Source organism: Exophiala aquamarina (assembly GCF_000709125.1).
Source record: "Exophiala aquamarina CBS 119918 chromosome Unknown aczIA-supercont1.9, whole genome shotgun sequence".
Classification (NCBI taxonomy): domain Eukaryota; kingdom Fungi; phylum Ascomycota; class Eurotiomycetes; order Chaetothyriales; family Herpotrichiellaceae; genus Exophiala; species Exophiala aquamarina.
Window position 1 is genome coordinate 294,073 of NW_013550579.1, and position 12,831 is coordinate 306,903.

At 50.6% G+C, this 12,831-nt stretch overlaps 5 protein-coding genes across 5 annotated transcripts; 2 read left to right on the plus strand and 3 right to left on the minus strand.

The window, feature by feature from the left end:
* Positions 1 to 298: 298 nt before the first annotated feature.
* A1O9_09086 (uncharacterized protein) lies at positions 299 to 895 on the minus strand (the record flags this gene model as incomplete). Its single annotated transcript, XM_013401780.1, has 1 exon — positions 299 to 895. One exon carries the CDS (start codon positions 893 to 895, stop codon positions 299 to 301), a length of 597 nt encoding a protein of 198 aa, XP_013257234.1.
* A 479-nt stretch (positions 896 to 1,374) lies between these two features.
* On the minus strand, positions 1,375 to 2,073 carry A1O9_09087 (maleylacetoacetate isomerase; the record flags this gene model as incomplete). The annotated part of the gene is made up of 1 exon (XM_013401781.1): positions 1,375 to 2,073. One exon carries the CDS (start codon positions 2,071 to 2,073, stop codon positions 1,375 to 1,377), a length of 699 nt encoding a protein of 232 aa, XP_013257235.1.
* A 618-nt stretch (positions 2,074 to 2,691) lies between these two features.
* On the plus strand, positions 2,692 to 3,645 carry A1O9_09088 (alpha 1,3-glucosidase; the record flags this gene model as incomplete). The annotated part of the gene is made up of 1 exon (XM_013401782.1): positions 2,692 to 3,645. One exon carries the CDS (start codon positions 2,692 to 2,694, stop codon positions 3,643 to 3,645), a length of 954 nt encoding a protein of 317 aa, XP_013257236.1.
* A 1,511-nt stretch (positions 3,646 to 5,156) lies between these two features.
* Positions 5,157 to 7,625, plus strand: A1O9_09089 (uncharacterized protein; the record flags this gene model as incomplete). The annotated part of the gene is made up of 1 exon (XM_013401783.1): positions 5,157 to 7,625. The coding sequence occupies one exon, from the start codon at positions 5,157 to 5,159 to the stop codon at positions 7,623 to 7,625; it is 2,469 nt and encodes an 822-aa protein (XP_013257237.1).
* A 1,783-nt stretch (positions 7,626 to 9,408) lies between these two features.
* Positions 9,409 to 10,464, minus strand: A1O9_09090 (uncharacterized protein; the record flags this gene model as incomplete). Its single annotated transcript, XM_013401784.1, has 2 exons — positions 9,409 to 10,307; positions 10,404 to 10,464. 2 exons carry the CDS (start codon positions 10,462 to 10,464, stop codon positions 9,409 to 9,411), a joined length of 960 nt encoding a protein of 319 aa, XP_013257238.1.
* Positions 10,465 to 12,831: the final 2,367 nt, after the last annotated feature.

A 12,831-nucleotide genomic window follows, 5' to 3' on the forward strand; every position in this document is an offset into this window, starting at 1 on the left:
GACTGTAGTGTGATTTGAACGGATTATGTATAACTTTGGTGAAAGAGGCCGAGGAGTGATAAGGAGAGCGTGTTTTGTAAGTCGATGCTGTTAAGCTGGTGCAGAATTCCAGGAGGCAAATGGCAATCAACCGTGTTCTCGGCAACCTTGAAGACTTTGACAAAGCCATGGAGCAGTCAGCTTTCTTTGCCCAAAGCCTTCATCAAGTTTTCTTCACTAACGAATACCAGGCAGCTCGCTTGTCGTGAATCTAAATCCAGAATCGTGGATCGTGGATCGTAGCTCGGAAAGGAAAACATCAAACCTGATATGGCTGAGGATGCGGAAGAGATTGACCAGGTAAGGCTAGACCCCCTATTCTAAACCAGTCGATGCCCCACGTAGTAGCCAGCTCTTCAAGACAAGATTCCATGTTCAGCTGCACGTCCACGAGGTTATCTGCGCGATCCAGAATGACTAGTTTCCTGTCGGGCCGATATACTTCGACATCATAGAAATTGAGTAGACTTCGAACCCAGTCAGGGTGGAACTGCAGCTCCTTGAATTCGAGGACAGTCCTAGGGAAGTCGCAATGAACCAACCAGAGTTCATCATCTCGGATCAGCATCGTTGGGTCCTTGTCATCCTTCGATGGCCGGGCACCCTTCCTCTCCAGCAGCCGCTTTCTCTGCTTCTCAGAGGCTTCCCTTGCTTCAGGTGTGAGAGCAGAAACCGGTATTAGTGCATGAAGTGGTTTCCACACCAAGCCATTTTTCGTCTTAGCCTCATTGTTCTTGAGACGTTCTTCTATGATTGAGAGACGAAAGCCGATTCCCAGAGTTGAACGTGCTCCTTCACGAGAGAGGAGCTCATTCTGGATGACCTGGAAGACGTTGAGGCCCAGATCAGCGGCCATGTTTCCGTTTCTGCGTTCTGCGATTATTCACCCTGGGAGATGGTGTCGACCTGTGTATCGGTGTCGGGCTCTGGGAGTTAGCCAAAAGCCGATGGGATGCTTATCACAGCTGCATATCGACAACATTATGCTTCTCAAAAGGGAGGTTGGCGGTTGGTGGGGTGGAGTTTGGCACACGTCATTCTCAACGTTGAGGAAAGACCATCATATCTCCAATTTAAGCATGGAGATACGGAGTATACTAGAGTATACCTACCCCCTTGGGTTACGTACCAGTATGAAAGATACTTGTCCCATAAGACTCTGAGGGGCATAATTTGAGTATAAATTGATGTTGCTTTTTTGGGGGTTGATCAAGGCTGAGGACGCGAAGTGACAGCCTCAGCCAAGAGAGATTCGTCCAGCCCAATGCTACCAGGTCTCCACGTTTATCACACTGTTTCTGCTCGAGTGCCACAAGTTCCAGTAGCCGCGCTTTTTCATTTCAAGCGCAGATCATCTGGAGTATCATCCTGAACATTCCATCTTCCCTGCCGAAATGCCTCAACCTCGCTGATATTCTTCCATACCTTCCACACATTGGGGAAATCCTGCTCCACACGGACCCCAAATCTCAATGCTCCATCCACCGCTGGCGCAAGTACACAATCTGCAAGGCTGACTTGATCACCAACGCTATATTTTCCGGCATAAAGTTTGAGCAGATCATCAAAAGCCCTAAAGCCAAGGTTCATGAAGTGCTGCTGCCATTCGCTTGCTTCAATTCCTCGAGGCTTAGCAAAATTGAGCACGCGGAGGTTGGTAACAGGCTGAACGTCATTGGAGATGATGTTCACCAAATCTCTTACTCGTGCCCTAGCAACTGGATCCTCCAGAGGAGGCAACAATCGAGGGAGCTCTGGCCTGGCCTCCTCAAAATACTCTAAGATTGCCACGCTCTGCCTGATTTTGGTGATTTCTTCGCCGGTTTGACCATTTGTGACGATCAGGGTCGGTACAGATTCTGATGGGTTCAAGGCGTGGTAGTCACTTGCATTCTGCTCTGCCTTGACCAAATGGATGAAAGCGTATTCAAGAGTAATACCTTTGAGGTGGGCAGCAATACGAACACGAGCCGAGCAAGAGGAGCGGAAATAGCTGTACAGCTTATATTTATAAGGGCTGGCTTCCGATGACATGGTTCTGGATATTAGCAGTACTGATATGCTTCAAGAGTAGTATGTGAGTGAGGATCGAGGAATATGACAGGAAGCCTGCTTTCTCGATAGTCATATACCTAGTCCTATCCACTACTCCCTGGCAAGGCGGAACAGAGAGCGAAGGTGGATTCCCCTTCGGCTTGGGAGCGGATCTTTTCCGGATTTCCTCCAGGGATTTTATGTTGGTTGCCAGCTATAACCGAGGGAGGTCTGCGACTGAACAAGAGTTGTTTGATGGGCTCCCGATACTCGCTTTCCATTCCTATGGATCATCCTCAATACCAACAGATGTCCCAACATGCACGTTGCTGTTCGAGGGAAATAACCTACTGCTCTGTCACGTGCCAACCGGGATAACCTCATTGAGGGATTTTCCGAATCACCGGAAGCGGGGTGGATGTTCCTTTTTTTGGAGAAGCAGAAGCATCTGCATGTGAAGCTGAAGGACGTGAATTCGCCGGGTCCTATTGTGACAATGTAATTCAGTCCGAGTTGGCCTCAATTGACCTCGCACACAAGCCTCTCACAAACCGTTCTCATCCATCTCTTGTCTCTCCTGTCGTCATACTTGACTTCCTTTGTCAGGGTGTCATCACCATGGTCACTCAGGTCCGCATTGGATATGTGCCAGAGCACTACCTTCTCCCACTCCACCTAGCAGCTCAGAACGCGTTGTTCCCTCCGTCCTTAGAAGTCACCCTTGTCCCGTTTCCTGCGGGCACAGGACACATGATCCTCTCGCTACGAGCCAAAGAGATTGACCTTGCCATTGGCCTCACCGAAGGATGGATCGCAGGGCTCCTTAATGACAGCGTTAAAACTCAATCCGTGGAAGACAAAGGATACTCAATAGTGGGATCGTGGGTGTCTACTCCGCTTCGGTGGGCCATTGTGACAGGACGGAACCGTGATGATATTCGCTCTGTTGCAGATCTAAAACAACATCGAAAGGTCGGTGTGAGTCGACTAGGCAGTGGCAGCCATGTCATGGCATTTGTGCTCGCTCAACAGGAAGGTTGGTTAAAACAGAGCTCCGACACCAAGTCGGAGGACTTGGCCATCGTGCCTCTTGGTCCTTTCAAGGATCTTCGCGATGGGATGACCAGCTCAACGGCAGATTTCTTCATGTGGGAGCACTTCACCACAAAACCGTATTTTCACGGAGCAGACAGTCCACTTAAGAAGATTGGAGAGATATATACGCCTTGGCCGTCGTGGCATATTGCAGCATCAAGCTCGACATTTCCTCCGTCTGGCCACTCATCCAATGAGACGCTGGGCCAAATATTCGAGGCATTGGACAAGGGTATCGCAATGTTCAATGGGTCGCCCGACCAGGCCGTACGAATGCTAGGCACGGGAGAGGCTGGATGTCATTACTCGGAAGATGATGCGCGGGAATGGCTCAAGGACGTCAAGTTTGTAGATGGTACCAAAGGAGTGGACAAAAAGGTTGCGAGTTCAGTGGTGGATGTGCTGAAAGGTGCCAACGTCATTGGCCAGGCAGTTACGCTGGTCGACGGTGACGGAGTGGTGGGGATTTCAAGGTAGCAGCATCGGTCTGGAAAACTTTGCCAGTGAGGATATGTCGGGAGTCAGATTCAATTGGGTACCTAAAGCAGTCAAGTTGATGTAGATTCGATATCAGCCTTGTGCGTGAAAAGTCTATCAGCATATTCGCGGTAGCGAGTACGAGGTGCAGATGTCTCAAGTGCAACTCTGCTTTTTAGCCACCGATTGATTGTCAGGGGTCGTGGAGGATCAGGAGAGATGTAGTATGGATCTCTCGAATCTGATGGATTGTTGAATTGTTGACTATGACAGCATCGAGAGGGTTTTTCGACCAGAGAAATCGGAGAAGGCTAAACATTGACGGTGAAAAGGGCAATGATGAATAAGCGTGCATCGCTAGCTCCAGATACGCTGGAACCTTCCTTGGCCTTGGGTCGAGGACCCGAGTCTAGGTGGGTTTACTTGTAGCGGGTTTTAGGCACCCCAGGGCCCGAGGAGGCCCCGAGACCTGCCAGATCCAAGGGCATGGACGGGGTGGCACTTACGAGGCACCCGAGGTACGCAGGCTCCTCCTTGTAACTGCCCTAGCTTTAACGAACTCGTCAAGCCCAAGCCCCTAGACCAGCCCCATCTTTAGCCTAGAAGGAGCTCCGCACGTACCTAAGGCTTTGGGCCACAGCTTCACAGACCTCGGAAGGACTCACTGGATTAGTAGCAACGGCCAGGTAGACAGGAAGATCGGTGAGTTGATTCCATCGAGGTGACACGGAGGAGTGGCGAGAACTGTGGATATGAAGACTGATGCCGATACTGGATAGGACCTCTCATTATTGATATTGACGTCTTCAAACATGAAACCCGGTTCTGACAAAGACCCTGAGCTGCCGGGTACTTCAAGTGTACTTTGAACTTCGACTGTCCAGTTCCAGTCATCCATGCTTAATCAGATCCGCCCTTCTCTCTCGCTCCCGAGTCCCGCCTCATTCCATCGCATCCCATCGCATCCCATCGTCTCCCATCCATCCAACCATCCTCTATCCATTTTCCTGCATGCCCAGCAAAAGTTGGCGTCCAGTTCTATCTTCATTTCCTACTGGCCAGCCAGTATATCTCAGCATTACGGGCTTCAGAACCTCCCCGAGTTGCCAATGCTTGTGCAAAAGCTCGAGCCGTCTTTAACCATCCTCTTCCAGTCTATCTGTTCTGCTCAACTTACCATCCTCCAACAACACCATCTTCAAGGTTCCGGATTCAATTCTAGAAGCGGAGTTGCAAGATCCAACTCCGATCTTACGCGAAAGCCACATCATCCCCGTAAGGGCTTTTCTCAACTCGCGCCCTCTCCTCCAGTCAGTCAGTTTATAACCAGCGCCTATCACGAACAACGTCAAGTCTCTTCGCCGGGCATCAGCTTGATCCATCCATTCATATTATCATCCCCGATCATACCTTCAAGTTTGCCATGATGGGCTTTAGAAATCCCCAAGAATAAGCCCAAAATTTGGAATCAGTACCGCCAAAACCCGCCGTTTCAGCTCAACTCTCACAAAATGACTCCGAGATCCAACAATCCATCACCCAGCGTTAGCCAGCCTACGCCTCCAGCCGTTCCCTCTGTAACGACTGGAACTACTGCTGCCAATACCAATGACTCTGACAGCGACCAGCCCGAGGAACGCCCAACCCATACGTCTGAAATCGGAACCCTCAAAAAGCTCCCGAACCACCAGACTGCGTGGCTGGGGAGCTCATCTGGAGTCTACTTTGTTAACACGGTTCGTCGAGCTTTCTCGGCCGCATTCGGCTCTTCCAATCTTGCCGGCCCCAATGCTGTTCCGGCAAGCGAGGACATTCTCACCGGAGAGGATGCAGAAGGCCGCTCGTACAATGGTCCCCTGCACGATGGCCCCTCCACTACTGATCCATTCCCCCAGCTTTTGGCCGCGGGTCTCGGGAAACCTCCCGAGCAAAGAGTCGCCATCGAATTGGTGACTTCTTTCTTCACTACATGGCATCCTCTATTTCCCTTCTTGCACGGGCCTAGCTTCCTCAAAGATATGGAGTCCATCTATAAACGCCAGCGTCGTCCATCGAAACCAACCAAAGATGTTCCCTCTCCCCAAGATCTGCGAAAGCTCCTCACCTTCCAAATCATCATCAACATTGCTTCTTTGGACAGGACTGACATCCATCTGCCCATCGAATCCCGCATTAAATCAACTGCCGATGTTAGCCGCATGGCTGGCTGCCTCGCACTGTCCCATGACTTAGCAACAATCCAAGCCATCCTGGCCGCGGAGCTCTACCTGGTCGCTACCTTGGCCATTCGCCAAGCCAGCACCGTAGCGGGAATCATCGTGAAATTGATCTACCATGCGGGGCTCCATCGCTGCCCGCTACGCTACGCCCAGCTGTCCTTGGAGGATTGTGAAATAAGGAAACGCATCTTCTGGTCTGCATATGCGCTAGACAGGCATTGCAGCCTTAGCCTTGGCGATCCAAATACCATTCAAGACGATGATATTGACGTGTGCCTCTCAGGCCCAGAGTTGCACAAAGCACTGGCCAGAGATATCATCCCCAAACCTGACATGGATATGGGGGTCCATATGCCGCCACCTCCATTGGTGGGTGATGATCCAAGACTTGTAAATGATGATGCACCAGAAGCGCGTGAGAAGCGTTTGCGAGAGGCCGCCTTGACTGCCTATGTACAATGGGGAAAACTGACGGGGCAAATCATCGAAGTCTTTCACAAAAGTATTAATCATCGATTTCCCAAGCATGAACAAATTCTTCGATTGACCAGCGACATCGAGACTTGGTGGAATGACCTTCCTGGCTTTCTAAGCGGCGAGAGTGAAGTATCCAGCCATCATCACAGTCATGGGCCCCCCGAGAAAAGCAGTGTCTCAACACAACAGCCATCCAATAAGCAAGGACCCCCATCTACGAGTGGAGCATCGACATCCGGAGAAAATGCTGCCATTCCATCATCTCAGCAACATTTGGCACCCTTTTTCAAGATTCTGTACCACAGACTGCTACTTCTGGTCAATCGCCCGCGACTCTCTCTGGATCAAAGTACACCTGAATTCCAGCATGGTCTTCAAGTATGCATCCGAGCGTCACGGGGGATCGTTGCAGGCCTCAAAGCACACAAGCAACATGGCCAGTCTATGTTTCTCCCCGGACTTTTGTCCGCGGCGTGGATGTCTGGTCTAATCATCGCTTTCGCATGTCAACTCGGGAAATATGCCAAGGCTCGCGCTCTAAGTGACATGCAAGCATGTTTGACACTACTTGAGAGCATGAACATCAGGTGGTACACGGTAGCAAATTGCCACAAAGTGTTGAGCCTCTTGCTTGTCAATGTCCAGAGTCGCAAAGCATCAGTTAACGGATTCTTACAAACCATCAAGGCCGTCGAGAGCCCACAGGCGACCACTGAGTATGAGTCCAATGCCCCCAGCCGCAAACGTCAGCGTACCGGCGAAGAGAATATTCAGTCACCACGGAAGTCATCGTTCACCGATTCTGCTACGAGCAGTCCGGTGCAAAACCATTCCACTTCCAATCCTCCACGGTTGAGACAACAATCCTCCACAGCCAATTCCACTCCGACTTGGACCCCCTCGACAGTCTTTGATCCTAACAACCCTTCCGCGTTGACGAACCCGAGAAGTGGCCACCCCTCCGCCTTTGATTTTTCGAACTGGGATCGCGGCCAACCCACCACTCAACCACAGTTTGCTCCGGGAATTGGCAGCGCCGTCTATGCAACACCCCAGGATCTTGCATTCGCGCAAAGTAACATGAACATCGCCGCTGGGCCGGGCCTAAATGGTGGAGATGGGGGTCAAAGTGGGCCAGACGGTACGCTAAACGACTATTCAGATCCCATGTTCTGGGGTAACATGGATTACAATGTGGCCGACATCTTTGGATCGGCGACTTGGGAAAACATGACTGGTCCGTTTGCACCTGGAGGTGGTGTCAACTCCGGTTGGGAGATGTAGGGACTCTTCTTGGTACACGCGACAGATGCAAAGACGTGGGATAAACGTTTAACCTGACAAGGCTGGGATGCGTTTCGGGCGCTGGGCGGTCGGACTACCAAACCTTGGCTCGCTTGGTGAAGTCAATTTGCTTCTGCGAGTACGACTTGAAAGCTAGCATCAGCACAGCCCCAAAAGACGAGATGCAGTCACGCAGCCCACAACCCGAGCCTGGAATCAAGCGATATTTATGGTTGACTTTCTAGCCATGCATACAAAGCGGGGTCTGGACATTTGAGGTCCCAACCTTTGCCAAGAGGATGACCGTTTCCCAATTGCAGTCACCGGTGTTCTCTACCACTTCCAAGACACTCCGTACGGAATAGTAAGATAACACGAATCTCTTCGTGCGACCTTTCCCAGAAATCGGCCAGGCCTGGCAGAAAAATCGTATGCCGGCCAAAAGTTCCCCGGTATCCACTCATAGCCTCGAAGTGTTTCTGAGCTATTGTCCGGAGAGCATGCGTGCCGTAAATGCAAGTCAAGCCGGACCCAGCATTTTCCTCCCTCCACCTGGGGTTTTCACAGGACAGACATCCGACGGAGTGCCTTCCATCTAGATTATAGACTGGATGGATGTACCACACAGGTGAACGGACCGACCCATCACCGATCATCCATGATGTCTGGAATAGCATAGCATATAGCGACGATTCGCGAATCAGCGAATCACAAGCTACTACCATCAGCAGCCGCGTTCTGAGCGTCACAGCATCGCGGCATTACGCTAGCCATGATCCCGACCTCACTCTTTTTCTCTCTCTCGGAGTATTTGCGGCAAGAGGCGTTGGGGTGAAGGCCACAACGTGTGGGGGGAAGACATTCTCCGTGTACTTATTCTTTTCCAGCCATGTACGCCTGAGGCCCGCACTGTTCATACATGTACTCCCCGATTGGCTTGCTTTTCACTTCACTTGCCTATTCGCTTGACCAAGCAACCTGTTCTCTTGTAGGGAGGAGGTGAACACCTTAATGTATGCGTGTATATATCCATGTAGATACATGTCCCCTGAAACATATATGCATATATATATCTATCTATAGTGTACTAGCCGCCCAACGCTACTTACTAATGCTAGTTGGGTTATTCCCAAGCGGTTGTTACCCAGAAGTGTCTCCGTTAAGTGTACCAGTTGGGTGGACTGGGATACTATGTACATTTCTGGAGATCTGGTGGAGGGGTAGATACGGTGAGTATCATCCCTTGTGTCCTAGTTAGAAATCTGTTGAGGAGCCTGAATGCGACCCGGAGCATGTGCCGGAAGGTGAAACCGCTCTTATCTTCCTTCTAGGTTCTGCGGCATATTGGACAGTCATGTTGGGTTACCTTTACCAAAGAAAGTTTAACCCTAATCAAGGGCCAAGGCTCCTGCGAACTCGTTTTGCTTATTATGTACTTTGGGTATCCGTTTCGAACGAACGAGGAAGATGCTCAAAACCTGCAAGAAACCACCACAGCCACACGGCCAGTCCATGTAGAATTAGAAAGGGTAGGTCAATTTATGCTTGACCTGATCCATAAGGCTACCGCCAAAGCCGTCTAGTTTCTGCTGAACAGCAAGGAAGCCCTATGGAGGCCTAATCGGAGTGTCACGGGAGAGCGACATGCCGGCCTCCCACATAACAACCAAAACGCCTAACACTGCCAGTACATGGCGAATGAACCACGCCGACGATTTCCACCAGAGTAGTCGTATCAAGTCGTGTCGTAACACAGCAATGCAAAATATTGATCCTCTGCCCTCTACCAAAACAGTCTCCTCTGCATATCACTAGAGAAGAAGCCGGTATCAATCTCCATAGGGCCACTCTCGATGCCGTTATTCATGCCACCCCCCAGTCCCATCCCCATAGCGCTCAAGGGGCTGTTCAAAGAGGTTTGTTGTGCCCAGTTGGAATCGGCGAAGGATTGAAGTAACAGGGCTTCAGCCCCCATTCCGGCATTGTTATGGTTGCTAGAGGTGGCGGTTGTGCCGGGACTCGACTGTGCATTGGAAGGCGTCGGCAGAGGTGAGAAAAGAGCTAGGTTCTGCCAGGTTTGTTGCTGACTTGTAGGCACATGATGTGATTGTGTCTGGGATTGCTCTTGCACTCCAGATGACATGTGGACTGGGGTGCTGGTACCGCTGCGGTAGGGATCAGAGGACATGGCTCTGAAGGGGGCACTTTGACCTTGACTTTGACCTTGACCTTGACCTTGGCGCGATGCAAATACATTGGCGGACTCTCGCTTTAGATCAACCGAACCGGGCCGAGAACTTTGGTGGTTGTAGCGAACATGTGAGTGCATGTCGTCCATTGAATTCCGGAAAGATCCCTGGCAATCTCGTTGAGGTTGTACGGAGCTGTGGATGGCACAATCATCCTGCCACTTTCTAATGTTCTCCACGCTGTCCAAGGGGAATGATTCCCAATAATCGATACCTGTCTTCTTATTGAGGACAGGGGGTGATGAGCGCATATTCCGTGGCGAGGGTGAGGCTGACTCTCGAGACTTTCCGCCCATGGTGTTCGAGATCGAGTTGGCGTTGAGGCAATCTGTCGCAATTTGCAATTGGTCTGGGGCAATAAGAGGTAAGAGAGCAAGGAGGAGAGACTCGGCCTCATGCAATCTGTGCTCGAGACCCTCGATATAACCTTTGGCTGGACCTCTATAGGAACAAAGTAAGCATACGGATAATGCTGCTAAGACAGTGGGCTGGAGTGGGAGTGTAAATGAGCGTTGGGGGCAAAACGTACCTCTTCCTCTGCTCAGGCCACGTGCATTGTATACCGCCTGCATGGCACTGGGTGCATCCATTTCTGTGCACACAAAGTCAGCCTCAGGGCCCGTTGAAAGCTTCAATCAGAACAAGAGTATTAGGTCGCTTATAGGATATGTGTAGTATTCATGTCAGGAAGGCACAAGCCGCTGATGAGATATACAAATTTCACAACAGACCACTGAGGGTTGATTGGCCGGCGGTTGGGGCGGTCCAACCACAGTGGGGGGAGTTTTGAATCATTGTGCCAAAACGATCTCCCAAGTCATCATTGAGACGGCCATTATCTGGGGATCTTTCTGGAGTTGAACTCTGGGGCAAGGTATATAAAGATCGTGCTACTCCCTTCCTAATTTGATGACTATTTCTTGCGAGGAAGAATTTGATGAAACAAGGAAAACGTACCTATCACCACTGCACTGTTCAGAAGTACTGTTAGCTTCGGGCGTGCAAACGGTAGGCAATGATATCGAGGACCAATGACATGAGTCTTCGTTTTCAATGTGCAAAGAGACAAGTGATGAACGAGGCAATGAACCTAAATAGGTTCAAGTGAACAGGCGTTGCATACCTTTTGTTTTTTAGTTCTACACCCATTGCACGCGCCACTTATTCGAGAGGGCATTTTGGATCTTGATATGAAGTCTTGCCGAATTGATATTTGAAGCACTGTGAAAGCTGGCTTCGAATGTGGGATATATCGAGTTAAAAGAGACCAAATGAAGTCGAAAGTCCAATTATGGAGAGGGTTGAAAACGCTGGATTATTGAGATTGTACTTCCACCTGACAATGGGTTATCTCATTTGGAGGGAAGCGGACGAGAGCTCGATTGGCGTTTTGAGCGAAAGATGCCAAAGCCAGAGCGAATCGTAGACTGAGACTTTAGGGCTTCTTTGGGAAATTTCACTCTATGACTAAGAATGCGTTTGGTGAAGGCCTTGCCGAGGCTGGAGTGGATATTTTTGTAAGCGGTCTGCTGGTACGAATAGGCTGACAGTGAGGTGATGCCCGGATTCTGGAGTGGCTGGGCCAATTGTGCGAGTAGTTGTTGGGATTGATAGTATTTAGACAATTATCTATCCACGGACAAGTGTGTAAGAGTGAGCAGACCGCAGATAGCAGTGGGTATGTAAATGATTCGCTGGTCGGGAGCAGAAGAGCCAAGCGAGTGGATTGGACTCTCAAGGGTCGATATAGCAGAATGATCAGAATCGCCAATGATGGTGGGATGCTTGATGCAAGAGGTCTGAGTACAGAATTCCGCAGGGGCGTGGGATGTTATTCCGTGCAAGGGACGTTGGAAGCTGTTGATGGATGATGGGCTTGTATATACCTTTGAAGTATCTGGTGTGAGTGGATGAGCAGTAATTAATTTAGACGGTTGTGGTCTAGGGTTTGCGGGCAATCGTTAGGATTCATGGAACGTCAGACAACTCATGAACAACAATATCCCGGGTGTATGAACAGAAGGATGGGCGAGGGCCTATTGCGTCATGAGGCGTTTGTAGCCATTGCGAGTTTGAGGGTGGATGAAACAAGTGATAGGAGGAGATGGGAGGAGCGGAAGCCGGACAAGAGAGCTCGTCCGTAGTACATACAGTACGGAGTACTCGTGCGAGGATACTGGCGGGTACGCAACTCTCGGAGATATTTGGGGTGGTGTTGGTAAGATCGGAAAACAGGCAAGGTTCAAGGGCTCAAGGGGCTGCAGGGTGCGTGCGGAAGATCGAAAAGAGACTTGCAAAGATTTGGATCAGCATCAGCCGAGGCGCTATCAACGGCACCGTGCAGGAGGGAAGAATACCTAGCCGAAAGAAGTGCGAGTCGAAGCCAGTGAGAGGCGAGAAAAGACATGCGACCATCGCTGACTCAGGCGGGAGAAAAGCACCAGAACCAAGATGGAGGTCTGGTCAGAGGAGGTCAGAGGGAGGTCCAAGGAGGTCCAGTTTGGACACGGGATGTGACTCGCGAGTCGTGAGGTTGGATGAAGGACCTGCGGAGGGGAGACAGAGAGAAAGAAAAGGGAGGGGCGCGCGCCATGTACTAATCCAGTAATTGCTGCCTGCCACTGAGGGGCTAGGAAAGTTCCGTGGCTATCTAGAGAGTAACCGATTGAGTTAATTAGCGGTTTACTACGAAGAGTAGTTGGTGACTAACATTCGCAGTCTGCGAGTAAGAAGAGATATGGACCAAGGAGAAGGAACGCGTATGTACGGTTGCGGTGAGCGACGTGGTTAGCGATATTGCACAAGTCGTTCGCCCCTTCGCCAAAGACACTCAAGAGAACGACTGGCACCCAACTGGTTCAGGCACCGCAAAGTTACAACTTACTACTTACGGTTCACAGTGGTTGATGCCCGGGTGAATGTTTAGCCTGCCATCACTTCACCCGAACACTGGGGTA